This window comes from Apostichopus japonicus, chromosome 16, assembly GCF_037975245.1.
Source record: "Apostichopus japonicus isolate 1M-3 chromosome 16, ASM3797524v1, whole genome shotgun sequence".
NCBI classification, from domain to species: Eukaryota; Metazoa; Echinodermata; class Holothuroidea; order Aspidochirotida; family Stichopodidae; genus Apostichopus; species Apostichopus japonicus.
The window spans coordinates 17,936,908-17,950,981 of NC_092576.1; the positions used below are offsets into that span (position 1 = coordinate 17,936,908).

The 14,074-nt window shown below is 38.5% G+C and overlaps 1 protein-coding gene and 1 pseudogene across 2 annotated transcripts; one reads left to right on the plus strand and one right to left on the minus strand.

Moving 5' to 3' along the window:
- Positions 1-522: 522 nt before the first annotated feature.
- LOC139982781 (uncharacterized) lies at positions 523-10,263 on the minus strand. Of its 2 annotated transcripts, none has more exons than XM_071995872.1 (8): positions 9,991-10,263; positions 8,735-8,824; positions 5,686-5,921; positions 4,870-5,008; positions 3,284-3,435; positions 2,325-2,491; positions 1,851-1,967; positions 523-1,003 (listed from the first exon to the last, which is right to left on the minus strand). In XM_071995872.1, the coding sequence occupies exons 1-8, from the start codon at positions 10,080-10,082 to the stop codon at positions 944-946; spliced, it is 1,053 nt and encodes a 350-aa protein (XP_071851973.1). In that variant the 5' UTR covers positions 10,083-10,263; the 3' UTR covers positions 523-943. The 2 variants fall into 2 exon arrangements, with proteins under 2 accessions (XP_071851973.1, XP_071851974.1); XM_071995873.1 differs by having other exon boundaries at positions 10,000-10,262.
- Positions 10,264-13,998: 3,735 nt separating this feature from the next.
- LOC139983923 (U2 spliceosomal RNA) lies at positions 13,999-14,074 on the plus strand (annotated as a pseudogene).

The window sequence follows — 14,074 nt, forward strand, 5'->3', positions numbered from 1 at the left end:
ACCTTTATCTCTTGAAACAATGCCATAAATTTTGGAAAGTTAAAACTCCCTTGAAAACCTGGTTTTTCTTGTCACTCTTAATCTTGTTATATTTTGCCTTATCCATTTACACAACTGTGGTCAGCTTCATCCATGGTTCACCATCTGAATTCACCACCAGTGAATGGACAGACCCAGGAGATGGAGACTCCAAGGATCCTTTCCTTAAAATGTTTTTGACACTGCCATGTCATAAGATAATACTAAAAGTAACCTTCCTTTAACAGCTCTTAACCCAAATCAAATCAAACAACTAGGTGAGTGGTCTGCATTAAGTCACCTCTCCCACTATCATGCTGTCCTCATAGCTACAGTTCTAGTGACTTCTCAGTGACAACTTTGCTATCGACGATGAAGCGTGAGATAAAGCCATAAGTTCTTTCAAAAGTATCACTCTGTTTCGAACAGTAGACTCTTGAACTTATATCTAAATCATAGAGACCAACGAATTTCACCAGACTTTGCAGCAATACTTCTAGCCAAATTATTGTTTAACGATCAAGTTTAGTGACATGTCTCGGACAGGGAGCCTTGCTGTTGAACAATCTCTGGGAACCTGTTACCAGGTTGGATATTCCAACAGATTTGGCAAAGTCCTGAAACCCCCATGAAAATGTTTAAACTTAACTACCAGTGACCTGATTTGACCGTTTAAGGGTATATGATATCATGTGGTTTTTAAACTAAGAAATGAAAGATCTCTCTCCACAACCCAACTTCTCCCCCCCCCCCCCATCCCCCAACCCCATTTTTCTTTGCAGTTTATTCTGCAAACGGTAGTCAAGCTAAAGTATAAACATATCTTCTATTGTGAGTTGTAAGGCTTCTTCCAATGGCTTCATGTTGGAATTAATGGTAGAATATATACTAAACATAGGTCGAGAAGTAATAAAACAAACTAAGCTCATTCGAGTATATCAACTTCTTCTTCGTCACTGCTTCCATCTTGGTATAGAGAGATAACCTACAAGATAAAGGAAACACAAACTTGAGCAGCATCAACATCACATGATCAATCATTTCATATCATCAACTGAAACTGCAGAAACAAAGGGTACACGGTGCAAAAGGCATGATCATCAAAACCTTAATATATACACACAGACACATGCCCATACGCACACCATTCACAAATGAAAATACATTCTCCAAGAAATGAGAATAAGAGGGCATCACAAAGTGAAAAAAACCTACACTTATACTATACACAACCCATTTATTGCCTTCACACACCTTGACCCCCCACCCCCAAATAAAATACATAATAAAGCGCTACCCTAGAGCACCAAAAGTCAATGTTTAAGCTTTACATGTAAATAATGTCTGAAGACTTTAGAGTCCAGTGGGCTATCAGCAGACACCACTGGTAGTTATGAATCTTCAAGTTACTATAGCAATCCTTCAAACTTGTCTGTCATTGAGAGAGGGCAGCAAGCCTGTTAGGAGTGCAAAATGTCACACGACATTTAAGGGCAGGAGGGGTCAAGGAGGGAGGGAATTGACAGTGAAGTTACCTCAAATGGTTATCTGATCATTCATATTCTAATATCAATTGGATATTGTTAACAGTTCCAAATTGCTGGAGAAGAAAAAGATTGGACGATTTTTGATACATGAAGTCACAGATTATTGCACCATGTACCTTTCATAAGTAATGGGAAAGTTCTCATCAACAGATGGGCACTACCAAGCTGAGAATTAAAGTAACCAGCTGTTTCTGATTGGTTGTGGTGAATGGGGGGGGGTGGGGGAGGGGAACTTTGATGTTGCTCTCACTTTAATTTTCATTCCTGCTTTAACAAGCAACTTACCTGTTCTTTCTCAAAGAAGCCACTTTTCTTTTCTTTATTATCTTGTCTGCATTCTTCTTTCCTCTGCCTCTCCCGGGTTAACCTCGATAAATTTCTTCGTAGAGTATTTCCAGATTTCTGGATACAATCCAGGAAAGGAAAAAAGAGATGTAGTTGATTATCTCAACCACACAGTACAACCTCCAACTATATGTGTTAATTTGAAATTTTCTAATCTTAGCCATTCAAAATAGTGCAAGGATATATCCTTTTGACCTGCACAAGTATGCAGAAAAATAAATTAAAAAAGAAAGACAAAAGTTGTTCAGCAATCAACTTCAGCCTCCCCAATGTCCCCCCACTCCACCCCCGCCCTTCCCTCAAAGGTTACTTTCCCTTTCTACAAACTAAGTAGAAGTCTGGAAAAGTAGAAATACATCAGAAATGTCTCATAGAACGAAAGCAACAATGTGATTCATTTGCCTATTGCTGTACCTGCATTCTGGATTTTGGAAGGATTCCTTTACTAGTGGATTCCCTTTTGACCTTGGATGACCTTTCTTGCTGCATATGCCTCCAGTCTCTAGTTTTAGCATCGTCTGTGGCTTCTTCTAATAGATTCTGTATCAGAGTCACCTTCTCTTCTGGAAGATTTTCTGGATCTATCATAAAAAAAAAACGAAGGAAAGGTTGGAAAAAAATATATGTACCCTACAGATAAGTAAGAAATTGGCAACCTATTTATTGCACCCCACCACCCTTCCCCCCACCCTCACCCAAAAAAAACCCAAAAAAAACGAAATATATAATAAAGCCGTAAACTAAATACTCGTAGTCAATGTGTAAGCTGTAAATGTAAAAAAAAAAGGGCGGAAGGGAGTCACAAATGAAAAATACATTCTCCAAGAAATGAGATATAACAGGGCATCACCATGAATTGAAATCACACCCCTACACTATACACAACCCATTTATTGCCTTAACACACCCTGCACCCCCCACCCCCAAAGAAAAAAATATTATAAAAGAAAACTTAACTAGACACCAGAAGTCAATGTGTAAGCTTTACATGTTTAAGATTGTTTGAAGACTTTAGAGTCCAGTGGGCTATTAGCAGACACCACTGGTAGTTATGAATCTTCAAGTTACTCTAGCAGTCCTTCAAACTTGTCTGTCATTGAGAGAGGGCAGCAAGCCTGTTCGGAGTGCAAAAATGTCACACGACATATTACGGGAGAAGCATGAAGGCAAATGAGTGGCAAGAATTGTCTTTTGTAGATGTTGTGATGTGCGGTGAGAATATGATCATATAATTTTCACCAAAACACTTATTCTCGCATTTGATTGATATTGAAACATTTTTCATTGGCCAACATAGGATGGATTCTTTTTTTGGGTGCTACCATTGTTTTGCCTTCTTTCTTCTCTCACATCTCTCCTGACGAAAACCTTACCTATCGATAACACATAAGAGACACCAGATATATCTCCATCTGTATCCAGTATCCTAGCAACTTCTAACCTCTCCCTCGGACCAAGCGTGTAACTTATCGTTGCTAGTAATTCTTCAACCGTTTCTTGCTTTTCTCTCTGAGATAAATTCTTCCTGAAGGAATAAAACATATAGGATATGTTATCTTCCGATGTGAGAGCATTTATGAACTTGTTGTCTTCGCCCTCCAGTACCGATATACGACCGAGCACACGATATATCTGGGCTAAGCTGGTTTACACTAGTTTAGGGAAGCAATATGTCTGAATTTCCCCAATCATGTGGATATGCAAAATTTTAGTGCCAGAATTTCTGATCGGTTTGGACAAAGTTATAACTTATACATAAATAAATACATATATAGACATTTATATACAATAAATATACAATAAATATACGATAAATATGCAATAAATACATAAATACTCGCCAAAGCTGTAACCCTTTCTTTTCGATGAACTATGGTAAACCCTCCAATTGTGTCACAACAAATATTTCCTAACCTACAAAATGTTTGTTAGCCAAGACCTGGTTTCCATATGAGTAGGACTTTTACCCTTCCATAGAAAATGAAATAACTAAGGCATGGGACTCGTGATCCAAGGATTGCTGGTTCTATTCCTGCCTAGTTCATTACGTTGTGTCCTTGGGCAAGATGCTTTATCTCAATTGCCTCTCTCCACCCAGGGGTTAAATGGGTACCTGTGAGGTAACTTGTCATTGGGTGCATTATATAACTGTTGCCGCCTGGAGGGATGGTCTCTGGGACAGGTTATCATTGAGCAGGGGAAATATAACTTGTAAGCGCTGTGATATGGTTTACTATGAATAGTGTAACTAAATGCCCAATATTGTTATTATCATAGTTATAATCTGCAGTTAATGTCAGCATAGTAACAGAAATGAGAAGAGTTCAAGACTAGTCTCTGTAACTGACTCATGCATATTCATCTGGCATCGCTTCAAAGCTAGTAATTATCAATCAAACTACCAACAAAGCGGGCAATGCCTACCAATTAATAGAGCATGATCAAATGGACTCATACTTAATACCAGTACTGTTAACAGTTTACATGCTAAATTTGTCATTCACATACTTTGTGAGACTATTTCTCCCTTCAGATTAAAATCTTACATAAAATGTCCACATGAGGAACTTTAAAAAAAAGAACCTTTCCAAAGGTTGAGACTAACTGTACTGTATTGTCATGAAATATTTCACCCTGAGACGTGATACGTTAGGGCATGGAGGTAGGGATACTGCTGATATCGCATCACCACATTTGCAAATCACTTTATCGTCACAGATAAATCATTCAAGAACACGAACACACACACGACAAAGTTTTTACTGCTCAATACCCCCCCCCCCCCCCCGGACTGGCGCAACTGTAATTGTAAAAAAAGAATCCTGTTCTGGGACAAATTATCCTACTAGGATGTGATACTGATCTTAGTTTTTCGTGAAGGAATTTTGTAAAACAAAAGAAAACAATATTATAAGTTTTGAAGTTTTAAGTAGCCAACCGAGATAGCTCTAGGACCTACCAAGCAACACCCTGTAGTTTACGCTTCCTTGAGGAAACATCGATAGGTAATTTTTCTTCTAAGTGATCAACGCTGGTTGCTTCTTCCCTCAGAGGATTCTGGTTTTTAGGAACCAAGTCAGGCATTAGAGGCAAATCTTCTGTGAAAGGTAGGCGGACAAGAAGGGGAAACGATATTATGTATACATCAGAAAGAGAGGAATAAACTGAAAGATTGGTTCACTTATCATATGAAGGAGCATTGCAAAGTCACCGAATGCAAAATCAATAGATAAAAGCAAATCATGGGCTAAGGGGGGGGGGGGGGGGGGCTAGAGTAAGGCTGAATTGATGGTGATCATTTTAAGATCTTCAGTCCAGGCCCAAAACTCAACAACTCATGCAAACAGCATCATTTTCTAAGGTAGCTTAACTAAGTGTACTTTTGTGTTTTTTGGTAAGTGAATATTCTGGCTTAAAGCTTAATCGATTGTATTATTCTGCACCTTCAGGTCAAAAGCCACATCCTTTTAATAACAAACATTTTACTTTATCAGCCTCCCAGTATGATCACATTATTGACATAGTTTCTTTCTCTCACTCAAGTCACATTGGAAAGAGAGTGTGCAACTTTATGAAAACACTACGAAAGTGCGGCGCAAACAGTGAGGGGTATGGTTATCCTCGAGACAGGGCATTGAGCATGCAAACTTAATGTTTGCAGCACACGTTTAGTGTCCCTTCCCCCCCCCACCCACCAAAAAAAAAAAAACTGCAAAAAGAGTAGACCCTCCCCAATTCCTGAATGCACCCCTAATTACCAATATTGTACACACACCGCCAAGTAGATGATGCTCCGGTAATAAGCTCATAAAAGTACTGTGCAGGTAGTCGCTGTCATCGCTACCGCAGATTATATCGGGAGACCTTGTTGGTGACTGGATCTCGTAGTACAGTCCCCCTTCTGATGAGATTGTCTCCTCGAGGGTGCAAGCCGAGTACGCTACGTCCTCGATATCGTCATCATCATCGTCTTCATCTTCTAGTAGTCCATGGAGACATCCATCCTGAAATCTGCGGGCAGAGAGTACACAAATTACATGAAGATTCAATCCAGAATGCTTCTCTGTTGCAGATCAATTAATGTGTAAAAGTAAGTTGGCCTGACGTTTCGATCCTAGCAGGCTAAATGACAAGTAACAGTATTACAGAAGGGACAAAAACACGCACAGAATACAGACAGGTTAATGAGCATGGTGAACACAAACACATAACTGATGCAATTATTAGTCTGTATGATTTTGGCATAGGCTAGGCCCAATTTATGTTGAACATATTGTTAGGAATGTCATGATTTTAGATGAAAATAGTGCTGGGCGGCCAAGGCGGGATTCACGATTTTTAAGACTGGGTGCTGGGCGGTAATTTTTAGTGCTGGGCAAGGCCGCCTAGCATAGGCACATCCCTGTATATGTATATAAAAACAGCATACATTTGGATGAGATGACGACAAATACAGGTGTAACACACAGCCTGCACACGCTTTGTGCCAAGAGTCTTACTATGCTCCCATTGAGGTTTGTATTGCAGTACTTACTGACCTGAATGCTCTACAGTGTATGTAAATAGACTCCAGTATTTAGTCAAGTCAGACATGAGCCTGACTTCTACACACAAATAAAAAACTCTGAAAGTGAGTCAGTGATCGCAGAATGAGCTGTCTAGTCTAGGCCAACTCACAGGCTGCGTGCAAATATGAACTGGACCATACAGATGATGGACAATGTCTTTTGTGTGGGCTTCTGCTGTAGGTATATTTCTTTTATGCATGAACATATCTTTGTCCTGAAATTCTTGGTTCATCCACATACCGACACAGTACTGAATGTTTTTTTTTGTAGAAGGATAACAATCGATCAAAGATCATATTATATCCCAAGTAGGTGAAACAATGTTGGTGTTATTTTTCTTTTTTGACACCAATGTGTGAAAATTTGTGCAAGTCTAGAACATACAAAATCACAGAAGTTTACAGAAAAAAAAATGTGACGGTGGGATAAAAAAACAAACAGAATATCTGTGTTTCGGCGGAAAAGCTCACATCTGCTAACCTTTTATCTTCACAAAACACTACAGAGCATTGACCACCACCTGTCATTGGTAAACTTGTAACACATTGTGCCTTTAACATGTAACAAGAGGGCCAAAACAGTCCTGTTTTCCCACTGAGCTAGGATTCTAAACTTTGGATAGTAAAGTGAGTTTCTTTTTTCTTCCTTTTATTAAAACTATTTTGTCAGCGAATAATGAATGACAACCACACATTGCAGCATGTTGTTGTCTCACTAATTACTTGCTGATTAATTAATATTGCACCAATTCAAAGTTGGTAGCTATTGGTGAAACTACAAACAAAGCGGATGGTGCTACTTACTCTAGCGATCTTAACGCCCCATTACTTTCAAATCGCTTACTAAACAATCCCCATTTTGCTCAGATATGGTACTTATTTTTTCGTTATCATGACGATGTATATAACCCCAAGCTTTGGCCCATTTGCATATGAAGCATTCTAGTCTCCAATGTTTTATAGTCTTGACCAGAACAATAATGATCAAACACTGTATCTTGGTTCAAATTTTTCAATCGCTCTTATTCTGCAACTTTGCATGGAGCCAAAATTTTGGGCAAGAAGATACAGTACATCTTCATTATTGAGTGATAATTTATTACTCCACAAGGGGGCTTTAAATCTGTATATTCCAAACGAAGACGATTAATTCATTGTGACGATAAAAATACTCTCTTGTGCGGTTAGTTGGAAACCCCATCTCACTCATGTTACCTGTATTGTCAAATACACAGCAAACTGTGTTCGCACAGAGTTCATTACAATGGTGGGTGTGATTCTGTTACAAATGCCTGCAACCTGTCACAAATTATTATTACCTTAAATACTTTTCTTGAATCGGTGTTACAAAATTTAACCCATAGGATGACATATATGTATATAGATAATTCTATCCTGGCTTCAAGTAAACACAAACTCCCATGTTTAGTTACTAAGTTTCTTTTGTCTGGAGCAAAAACCAATTACTTGTTGTATTAATTAATTAAATTAAATCAAGTAATTATAAAGCAGTCACTATTCACCACTCTGGTTAAAAACTCAAAAGTGAGGGACTATCACAGCCACACTTTCTGGTCATTTCGCCCAACCAGCATGGTCATTTCGCCCAACCTTGTTGGTCATTTCAACCGACTATTTTTTTACTCATATTCAGTCAGAATAATAACACTCCTTCTTCTTCACTAGTTCAATTTGATGTATTTTGATCTTGGTCAAGCATTTATCAAGTCCGCCAGGCATTATTCAAGGGTATTGTTCACAGCAGTTAGATGTAAATCTAGTTCTACATAGTGTAAATCTAATGTTATATTCAAACAAAGGGGAATCGATCTCCATAAATACCTATCAAACCTTACCCCTAAAACACTGATACATCCTACCGACTATAACCACAACTTTATGTTTGCTTAATATTCGGTACATATCCAGTAACGTCAATAATTCCCGAATGTTTTCTTAATAAATTGACCAAACCCATAGAAGTATCCCCGTCCGTTATATTGAAGTATAATATTTAAATCAATGTTGGTAGAATAACCAGCAAGGTTGGGAGAAATGACCATACTGGTTGGGGGAAATGATCAAATGACCAACAATTTTGGAGGAAATGGTAAGGTTGGTCGGAATAGCAGTTGGGCGAAGTGACCAGCTTCCACAGCCACGAAACCCATTTTCTGCAAGTACTTAAGTTAAGGTAACTTTGGATTGATAAATGGTGAGACATTTTTTACATCAGGGTGGTAACAGAATACAGTACCTTTCATAGTATAACATATTAGAAAATTCGCCGGCCGCCAACATGCTCAATTTTTCTCCTGACGGCAAATGTTCCACTGCTGACCAGTCACTGATGGGACACAAAAGAATGATATTGAAATAATCTAGTAATTAAATCATTTTCTTACATAAACAAGAAAAAAATATGAAGAGAAACAATGTTCATAAATTGTAAAAATGGATCTGTTTTATTTAAGCTGAAGCTAGAATCATGAATCTTTTTGCAAACCACCCTTATATGATCTATTGCCATATTGGTTGACTCGCTTCGATGCAAACCCTCAAGTGTTTTACATCTAGGCCTATGCCCTAGTTTTGCACTTTACTACATAAATCCTCAGTCTTACGTTAGGTAAGTTAACAATTTTGGGGAAGGATAAGATCTGGGCTATACCTAATGTAAAACATACTATTACTACTAGGGCTAGGCTATACCATGCATCATCTATTTTAATGTTCAAGCTATTTGTCGGTAGTAATTATGGTACTATCCGCAGGCTATAAAAAAAAAGGTACAATTATAGACTACAGGGCCATTCATTAACTCTTCCCAGCATCCGGATGCGCGGTGTGTCTGTACATGTCCGTAAACGTATGACGCCCTCTAAAATTCCATCACGTATTTCATTTTGACTCTGCATCTGCGCATCCACCCCAGGAGTACTAGGAATGGACTTAAATAATTTTCGAAAGTTTCCCCATATACCATCACATATTTTATTTTGACTCCGCATCCGCGCATCCACCCCGGGAGTACTATGAATGGACTTAAATAATTTTCGAAAAGTTTCGACATTGTAGGCTAGGCCTGATTCTAAGTTAAAAAACTTACAGTAGTTGAAGAATACGAACATAGCTGGAATTTCCAGCCAATTCACACTAGGCTAGTCCTACAACCAGAAATATTTCCACATGGCACTTAGGCTAGGCCTACTACTACTGTAGAATTTGAAATGATACTCGTTAAGCTAATTTTTAATCGATGAGCTTTGCAATAGCTTGGGCAATGTGTTATTCATCTGCAAAACAAGCAGCGACCGAAATGCCGCGGAGCTTACAGTCGTTATTCCTTATGTATTTAATAAAGACAAAGGTTTACAACAATAAAACACATTGTCATCTGTAATAATACGGCTAACGCCCAAATAAGTTAATAATGCATAGCCTAGGCCTACTGTTGGTAGGTTCACACGCTACGCGTAAGTGGCCCACGGTAGGCTAAATCAAGATAGTTACAACATGGACCTCATGGTTGGTGACAGTTGTTGTACATGCACTGCAGGAACTGCCCTCGGGCGACAATAGTCAGACGGATATTCGGCCAGCATGGTTCTTCTGCGATCGCCTTTTCTCACGATGTAAAGTTGAAATAGCTTAGTTATTTTGTGCCCCTTTCACAGGTTACTTCGAAGTGTACTTCTAGCATTTGTAACATGTGGTAGGCCTAGGGCTGAGGGGCAACATCCGCACTGCAATCAACAACTAAAGTCTGCAACTGCCACATGTGTATACATACGTGTGAAATATATAAGTTGATCTCAATCGACACACGTGGATACCGCAGCAGTTTTATATGGAACGCCAACGGAACAATCTGTACAGTACTTGCATGCATTTAAATTGTCTTGCTGTTGTGATGTGTTATCTCATCGGTCCCAAAGGGAAGATAGGGCATTGTAGTTCCTTCACTAGTTGGGCAATAATAGTATATTCCGGTTGCCATAGCAACGTTTGCCATGGTAACGGTGAAATTCTCCTGAGTAGCTTCTCTCGGGGATCACCCATGATGGGGCACCCCATGATGTTCGGAAGACCATGACTGAGAGATAGGCAAAACGTGTGTGTGTGAGGGAAGGTGGCGTAAACCATATTCATGAACTCTTCCCGTAACAAACAGCTTTTCTGAACTATGACCCGACAATTTGCCTTTATCTACGCGCATTGCCCAGTTGACTCTAATGTTTATCTGTAAGACTGTAATATTACTCACTAAAACAGTGGTCCCTATTGTTTTGATGTGGAGCACGCTTCAATTTAAGCTACCTTTAGCGTTGCTTCTGCACACGCCCTCTAACCACTGTGAGAAGAACTTGTATTTTGAACTTCGCAACCATTATTATAATACATTCATTTTTGACGTAACAATCGACTTCAAGACGTGAGAGCTGTAAAGGTAATTATTAACATTTACTTCGAAGTATCCAATGCCAATCTTAAGTAAAGAAATGGTTTCTCTCACATGAAGAAGAGCACAATTTCGGTTCAAATGTGTGTTCGTTAGGCTATAGTATTTTACGTACGTACAACGTAACTTTCTCTGTTGTTTAAGGATATTGTAATAGGCTTGTAGGCTAATCGTAAACGGTCGCTTACGAAGAGTTTGTACGCATTATGTTTAATTTATTACTTAATTGATTGTTTTCTAAACCACTCTCAGATTCCTCAGTAGGTGCTTGGAATGTTAACTTTATAGCATGTTTGATTTTTTTAGTCTTAAGTTTATTCATTGAGGGCTGTTTGTAAATGCCTAACATTGTCTATGAAGTAATAACTTGCTAAGTTCTCGTGAAAGAGCGCCAACTATTAAGATGGCGGCCCCCATGTATCGTTATAATTTGTGTGCATGATATATTGTATTCAAAATGGCTGCGCCCATGCACCATTAAGATTATTGGTTCAATATCTAATTCTTGTACTGAATATTTTCTGAATATTTTGAATAATGTAACGATGCCATAGTACCGGTATGTCCTCTATAAACATCTCGGAGGAACTTGATCTGCATTTTTCAATTGTTTATCTTGAGATGCAAATTAAATGCATCGAAGACTCGCCCCAAGCCGCCGGGGTCCTCCGAAAAAGTTAACTGTCCGTTGCTTGCAAGGGGATTTTTTTCTTGTTGCTACAAAATGGACCTGAGATGTCCATCGCTGCCGCTATGTACACTGTGTTGTGGGTATTAACTGTAGCTGCATGTATTGACTGTACACTAGTGACTAATTACCGACGGTAGCAAGCTGTGTGTGTATTTTCTGGGATCAATGGTTGTGTCTAACACTTCTATTACACCTCATTTGAAACTAGGTCAGATTACCGGCATCATACGTTTCTTCGTGCGCGAGTCTTCACTCCCTTTAACTTACAGTTTGTGGTCATGAGTGGTTACTAGAATTCAATTGTGTATGTTTAGAGGCAGACGTGCCATAACTTAGGTGTTACCTCCACTACTTGTAAAATGTTTATTTTATGAATCATTGAAAGTGTGATTCATGTGTTAATTACCATGTGTCATAGCCATGTACTATTCATGAGATATTTTAAAGTTGTATCAAATTTATAGACCTATTTATTATGTAAGGAGGTATTTAATATTATCTGTTGATTGTCTGAGGTTTCATATATGGACATGCACTTATGATTTCTTTTCATATTTTATATGCCCTATAGCCCCAATAAGAAACTGGAGCAGAACAAGCCATAGCTAGGTTTTGACACTTCATTCGTCTTGCACGTACGGCATCACATTTGTATGTATTCAAGTATCTATATTAAATTGGGGTGACATCAAATGCCAATTGGGAATTAACGATTACACACATATTAAGCACGAATTCGAGACGGGAGGGATTTGCGTGGATACACGCATAGCGAGCACGAATTCGAAAAAGAGAGGGTGTTGCATGGGTACTGTTAAAACCCCTTGTACTTTTGTGGCGTCTAAAACGCAGACGATCCGTATCCCCACTGAATGGTTTACTGGTAAATGCACTGCATGTTTTTGTTAGCTTCCATCCCTCCATTTATTGTATTGAAAGTGCACATATGCCTATATCACTGTCTTAGTATTGTTGAGTCAAAGAGCTTCATAGGAGCTATCATGGACCTGTTTGGATATACCTAGTGAGTTGTTCGGAATGCCTCAACTTTTAGACAATTTTTTTTGTTCGCGGCAGAGGGGAATGCTTTTGTTTATCAACAAAGACTTCACTGGTTATCCTTCAGTTTTATCTATAATGGTTTATTAAACGTTTCTCATGCTTTCCGGAATAGACAACTTTGCTACAACACACATATGACTTTTTCTATCAGTAAAGGCGATTGCTCCCCTCGTTGCTCAAATTCTGTTAAGTTCTATCTTTCAACTGTGTGATTTCATTGATGGTTTGAGCAGATTTCACCAAACGGCGATTTATGCTTGTGAAGAATTTGTGTCAAAACGTTCAAAGCAAGCGATGGAAATCCCTAACTTGGGGCACGAATTAAACTATACTGTTTATGTATGAGCAATAGGATTACAATAATTCATATAAGTTCCTAGAAAATGCAAAATGATGTTCCTTCTTACACGGTATCAACTTATAGTCATTTTCCTTGTAGGTAAAAGGAAATATACCCCACCCCACCCGCAACCACACACACACTCCCGTGGATATTTTCTATGCAATATTTTCACAGGAGCAGACTGCAGGATATTCGGTAGTTATAACAAGTGACCCGTGAAACTGAGGTAATAGCTTCTATTGTGTCATTCTGATTCGGGGAAAGAATATTTACACCAGGTTGTGTTTATTCGTCGGTCGATAACAATAGCAAAGAAAATCGTTGAAAAGATTGTCGGTACCTCAATATAACTCGTTTATTAAAAACTCCAAGCCGATCTATTCTCTAACATCACTATGCATTTCTGTTTATTTTATTTGATGTTTTTTTTTCTGTTTGAAAATCATCGGAGTGCACTTTGAAGTTTATATCATATATTGGCACTCGGTACTGAGTCAGGGCTGCAGAACAATGGGTTGGGAGAAACTTCTGTAAATTTCAAATGAAACTGTCTCAATGTTTATGTTAACTATCTTATATATAGCTTTGCATTAAAATAGCCTGAATACGTGTGCATATGTGATTATTGGCTATTATCTGCAGGCTCTTCATTTGGTGACGTTACGACCATGTTCCAATATTATGAAGCCTCGCTAAGTTTTCGAAGTAATTGTCTCTCCTTAGACATGCAGAGTATACTGGTGCAATGTTTGCTGTTTTTTTTTGTCTCAATCAGTTTCTGTTTTCTTAAGATAATGAAGAAAATATAAAACTGTGCTAACTGAATTAGTATCACCTCAAATGATTATATAAAAACCCTCTAATTCAAATTTACTGCACGATGAGATTATACTTAGGCCCGTGTATAGTGATTACTGCATACTTTGTTCAGAATGCTATCAATTTGCGACCAAAAGCAAATCAATCGCTTCTCGGCCTTTTGGCTAAGATCATGTGTAGTATCTGTTTCCTTCGAGGGGAATGGTAATGCGCACCTGAC